General features: G+C 53.4%; 1 protein-coding gene across 1 annotated transcript in view; it reads left to right on the top strand.

The window, feature by feature from the left end:
• LOC142903309 (slit homolog 1 protein-like) overlaps positions 1 to 5,000 on the top strand; it is a 36,500-nt gene that overhangs the window by 18,661 nt on the left and 12,839 nt on the right. The window contains exons 13-22 of the mRNA XM_076048863.1: positions 84 to 227; positions 345 to 508; positions 633 to 656; positions 758 to 902; positions 990 to 1,064; positions 1,184 to 1,327; positions 1,489 to 1,632; positions 2,390 to 2,556; positions 2,647 to 2,785; positions 3,162 to 3,230. Of these exons, the coding sequence (XP_075904978.1) occupies positions 84 to 227; positions 345 to 508; positions 633 to 656; positions 758 to 902; positions 990 to 1,064; positions 1,184 to 1,327; positions 1,489 to 1,632; positions 2,390 to 2,556; positions 2,647 to 2,785; positions 3,162 to 3,230 (1,215 nt within the window). The remainder of the gene's footprint in view (positions 1 to 83; positions 228 to 344; positions 509 to 632; positions 657 to 757; positions 903 to 989; positions 1,065 to 1,183; positions 1,328 to 1,488; positions 1,633 to 2,389; positions 2,557 to 2,646; positions 2,786 to 3,161; positions 3,231 to 5,000) is intronic.

Genomic DNA, 5,000 nt, shown 5'->3' with positions numbered 1-5,000 from the left:
GTGAGTTCCTGCCAACCGCCGCCGAGGTGAGAACCTGTCGTGAGCGCCGCTGACCTTCTGCTGTGTCATCGTCCGTCGCTCAGGCTGCTCAACGCCAACAAGATCCACTGCGTGCGGGCGGCGGCCTTCAAGGACCTGGAGAACCTGGCGCTGCTGTCGCTGTACGACAACAAGATCCAGAGCCTGGCCAAGGGGACCTTCAGCTCGCTGCACAGCATCCAGACCCTGTGAGACACACACACACACACACACACACACACACACACACACACACACACACACACACACACACGCACACACACACTCGGCCCTGCCCCAGTCCTGACCCTCTGGTTTCCCATCAGCCACCTGGCCCAGAACCCGTTTGTGTGCGACTGCAGTGTGAAGTGGCTGGCCGACTTCCTGCGCGCCAACCCCATCGAGACCAGCGGCGCTCGCTGCGCCAGCCCTCGCCGCCTCGCCAACAAGCGCATCGCTCAGATCAAGAGCAACAAGTTCCGCTGCTCCGGTCAGTGTGTGTGTGTGTGTGTGTGTGTGTGTGTGTGTGTGTGTGTCTAGGTGTGTGTTCATGTTCTTGACCTTGCTGCTGACCTCTTCTTCTTCTTCTTCTTCATCTTCATCCACCACCTCAGCCAAGGAGCAGTACCACATCCCAGGTGACTCTTTGTTTGATCTCAAGCTGCAGACGCTGAAAGGTCATGACCTCTGAGATCCTGCGTGTGTGTGTGTGTGTGTGTGTGTGTGTGTGTGTATGTAGGAGCGGACGACCGGCGGCTGAGCTACGAGTGCAACAGCAGGCCGGTGTGTCCGGCCAAGTGTCGCTGTGAGGCCAACGTGGTCGACTGCTCCAACCTCCGGCTCACCAAGTTCCCCGAGCACCTGCCGCCGTCCACCGAGGAGCTGTGAGACACACATACACACACACACAGACACACACGCAGACCAACGCACACACTGAACGCTAACGACATTTCTTTCTTCTTCTGCAGGCGCCTCAACAACAACGACCTCTCGGTGCTGGAGGCCACCGGGGCCTTCAAAGGCCTGACGCAGCTCAAGAAAATGTAGGTTAATGATGTGTCTGGACGTGACCTTTGACCTCTGAAACGGTTCCGCTCGCTCGCGTTTTGAGAGTGAAGCGAAGTGATTGTGACCGACGGCGTTTGTGGCTCCTCCCCTGCAGCAACCTGAGCAACAACAAGATCTCGGAGATCGAGGACGGCGCCTTCGAGGGGGCGGCGGCGGCGGCGGAGCTTCACCTGACGGCCAATCACCTGGAGTCTGTGCGGGGCAGCATGTTCAGGGGGCTGCAGGGGCTTCGCATGCTGTGAGTCCCACGCGGGACACCAGGCCACGCCCACTTTCACCTCCTGGTCCTCTTCTGACCTCTGTCCGTGCTTCTGTGTGTGTGTGTGTGTGTGTGTGTGTGTGTGTGTGTGTGTGTGTGTGTGTGTGTGTGTGTTTGTGTGTGTGTGTGTGTCCATCCAGAATGCTCCGGAACAACAAGATCCGCTGCATCCACAACGGCAGCTTCACGGGGCTGAACAACGTGCGACTGCTGTCGCTGTACGACAACCAGCTGAGCAGCATCCTGCCAGGAGCCCTGGACACCCTGCCCAACCTATCCACACTGTGAGACACACACACACACACACACACACACACACACACACACACTTACTACGATTACATGACACTCAAGAAAACAAAATTATTGCCTTAGTCCGACTATGACTGGGCAACTGAAGTGCATGTAAACGCTTTGGTCCAACTAAGGAGAGTTGGAGAACTCTGAGAAGTCCACACAGTTTCTCAAATGATGCTCCATACACTACAATTGCAAACAATCTCGAAGCAAATTCGCTTAAATCATATTTCCTCCTTTTTTGACGTTACTAGTACCTAGCGCTCACTTACAAGAGTGTTTTCGCTGTGGTAGATGTGGGCTGCGACTGTAAAGTCGGCAGTAAAATGTTATGTATGTTTGTGAATTTGTGACGAATCCGCTGATGGTGACCCAGCACATTTGCAGCTGTTTGGTGAGGAAACTCGTTAAATTTAAGACCAGTACGGACATTACACCGGTGTTGTATCGCGCTCCAGTTGTTTTGTTATTGTGCAACAAAAGAGGTCAACCAGAAATTACTTACTGGTTAACATACTGAAAAGGCTCATATCGCCCCCTAGTGTTGGGGAGGAAGACACGTCCCCATCATTAATTTGGTTTTCTCAGCTGCATGTAAACTGGGACAAGGAGAGAAATCCCATTAGACGAGAAAACCTCATTTTGAGCATAGCTGGATTAAGCTGTGCGTATAAACAAAGTCACTGTGAGACACAAACACACACACTCACCCCTCTTCCCCCTCTCCCTCCCTCCCTCCCTCAGGAACCTGCTGTCCAACCCGTTCAACTGTGACTGCCGTCTCTCATGGTTGGGGGCGTGGCTTCGCAGCCGCCGCATCGTGACGGGGAACCCTCGCTGCCAGAGCCCCGCCTTCCTGCGGGAGATCCCCCTGCAGGACGTGGCCACGCCCGACTTCCGCTGCGACGACGGTACAGAGTAGCCGCCGCCGCTGCCGGCCAATCGGCTTTAGCCCCGCCTCCCGTTCGCTGGCTGCTGACTTGCCGTTTGCGTGTCCACAGGCGCCGCCCTGGAGGACAGCAGCTGCTCTGCGGGGCCGCAGTGTCCCAGCCAGTGCACCTGCGTGGACTCGGTGGTCCGCTGCAGCAACAAGCACCTGCAGGCGCTGCCAAGGGGGCTGCCACGCAACGTGACCGAGCTGTGAGTGACGCCACTGGGGTCAGGGGTCAGGGGTCACATGACAGGCCATGGATCGGTTACAGTTTTAAAAACTGTTCTCAACTTTGCAATGAATCCAAAAGAGACACTTGGCAGTGATGAAGATCAACACTGATGGTAAAAATATTTTAAAAATTAATAAAAAGCAGTTAGAAAACATCTTGACTGCGTCCTAGTGGCTGCCCATTGAGCAGCTCAACAGTGTTTTCCTTCATGTTCATTAATGAACCGCTAACTTCTTTGTTTCCTGCAAAGGCCATCAAAGCTTTTTCTTAATTCTGCAAAACAACTTGGACATGATTTACTCAAGGTGTCATTTGAACCAAGATTCTCTTTTGTGGACTTTCTTCTCTTCCAGGTACCTGGATGGAAACCAGTTCACCAGCGTTCCCAAAGAGCTGGCCACCTTCAAGTTCCTGCAGCTGGTGTAAGAGCCTGAGCACACACACACAACACACACACAACACACACACACACCTGCAGCGCAGTAATTAGCAGCACAAATCTATTTTCATTCACCTCTCAGTGACTCAAAACACATATTTAACAAAATACTCAAATAAATCTATGAAAACGTAAAATGTGAAATTACACAACTGTGCAAAGTGACCCTTTAAACTGGGAGACCTGATGACCACGACAATGTCTTCAAATAATTCTGCAAGTTTAAATCTGACATTTTCAACAAGATGCTGCAAGTATTAGCAAAATTCAGCAGGGGGAGCTGTGGTCTGTGTATGTTAGCCAAGTAGAATGGGCTTACAGTGTATCTTTGTCTGTGTGTGTGTGTGTGTGTGTGTGTGTGTGTGTGTGTGTGTGTGTGTGTGTGTGCGCGCGTGCCCGCGCACTGGGAAATGTGGCATTTGAGGACCAGATTACATGTCAGACACACAGTGAGGATGTTTTTTCTTCACAGTGACAATGACATTTTGGCATGTCCTCACATCTCCTCACAGTGTTAGTGTCCAGTTTTAGGCCGAATGCGTGTGTGTGTGTGTGTGTGTGTGTGTGTGTGTGTGTGTGTGTGTGTGTGTGTGTGGTGCCGGCCAAAGGTTTCTGCTCCCTGCAAACCCTGAAAAGTAATTAAAGCCTCACCGAGAAAAGCTTCCAGAGAGTTTTTCGTGCACGTGCATGTGTATTTTTTTGTTCTTGCACATGTGACACGTGTCACTGGCCACATGAACCCCATCGTGCTGGAAGGACAAGACAGCACTAAAAAATGCCGTAGCCTCTATATGGTGACCTGATAGTGAGTAGGGGTTGATTTTGGACACAGCCATTGTTTCCAATGCGAATGCAGCTTCCTGTTCCCGTCACAAGGAGACCCTGACTGTAGCTCCGCCTCTGTCTCTTCAGAGGAAACTCTCTGATTGGCCAGATCAGATTCTGGGAAGGCAGAGCTTTTGGGAAGGCAGAGCTTTTGAAAGGTTTCTTCTTCTTCTTCTTCTTCTTCTTCTTCTTCTTCTTCTTCTTCTGCTTCTTCTTCACTGATGACATCAGCATCAGCAGCAGCAGTGACGTCCCCTCCGTCCTTTAATCTCTGCCGCCGCAGCTGCACTTTGATCTTAAAAGCCATGGCAACTTTCCTTAAACGTGGCATGCTGCCGCGCCATCTAGTCCGTTTGTGCTGTCCGACCGAGCCCACAGATTTCTGACACGTGATTGGACGCGAGGTGACAGGCGGCGCCATGGGTTCCGCCAACAGCCGGCAAATATGTGTGGTGGCGGCAGAAGAAGGAGGAAGAGGTGATGGAGGAGGAGGAGGAGGTGCAGAGATGGAGGAGTGCGGCGACAAGCAGCTGTATCCCCTCTGGATCATCGAGGAGGAGGAGCTTCACGGCGAGGAGGTGGAGGTGGAGGTGGAGGAGGTGGAGGTGGATCTCAGCTCCCAGGCCCAGGTGGACCTGCTGGAGGAGGAGAAGAAGGAGCTGCTCGAGAAGCAGCAGAGCTTGGAGGCCAAGGCCCGGCAGGTGGAGCGGGAGAACCTGCGGCTGGAGAAGCAGCAGCGCAGCCTGGAGAGGAGGCTGAAGCAGGCGGAGGAGCGGCGCAGCCAGCTGGAGCATCTCTTCCTGGAGCTCAAGAGCAAGAAGAACGCTGCTCTGAGGCCGAGCAAAGTGGGCGGAGCCTCCCGGCGGAAAAAGAGGAGGAGCAAGAGCGCCACCCCCTGACCGCCGGGGGTCAGGTTGGAGGTTCCCCC

This window comes from Nelusetta ayraudi, unplaced genomic scaffold (genome assembly GCF_046127955.1).
Source record: "Nelusetta ayraudi isolate G7.1 ecotype Tasmania unplaced genomic scaffold, CSIRO-AGI_Nayr_v1 ptg000109l, whole genome shotgun sequence".
Classification (NCBI taxonomy): domain Eukaryota; kingdom Metazoa; phylum Chordata; class Actinopteri; order Tetraodontiformes; family Monacanthidae; genus Nelusetta; species Nelusetta ayraudi.
The sequence above is the reverse complement of the archived record's forward strand: the minus strand, read 5'-3'. Positions and strand labels throughout refer to the sequence as shown.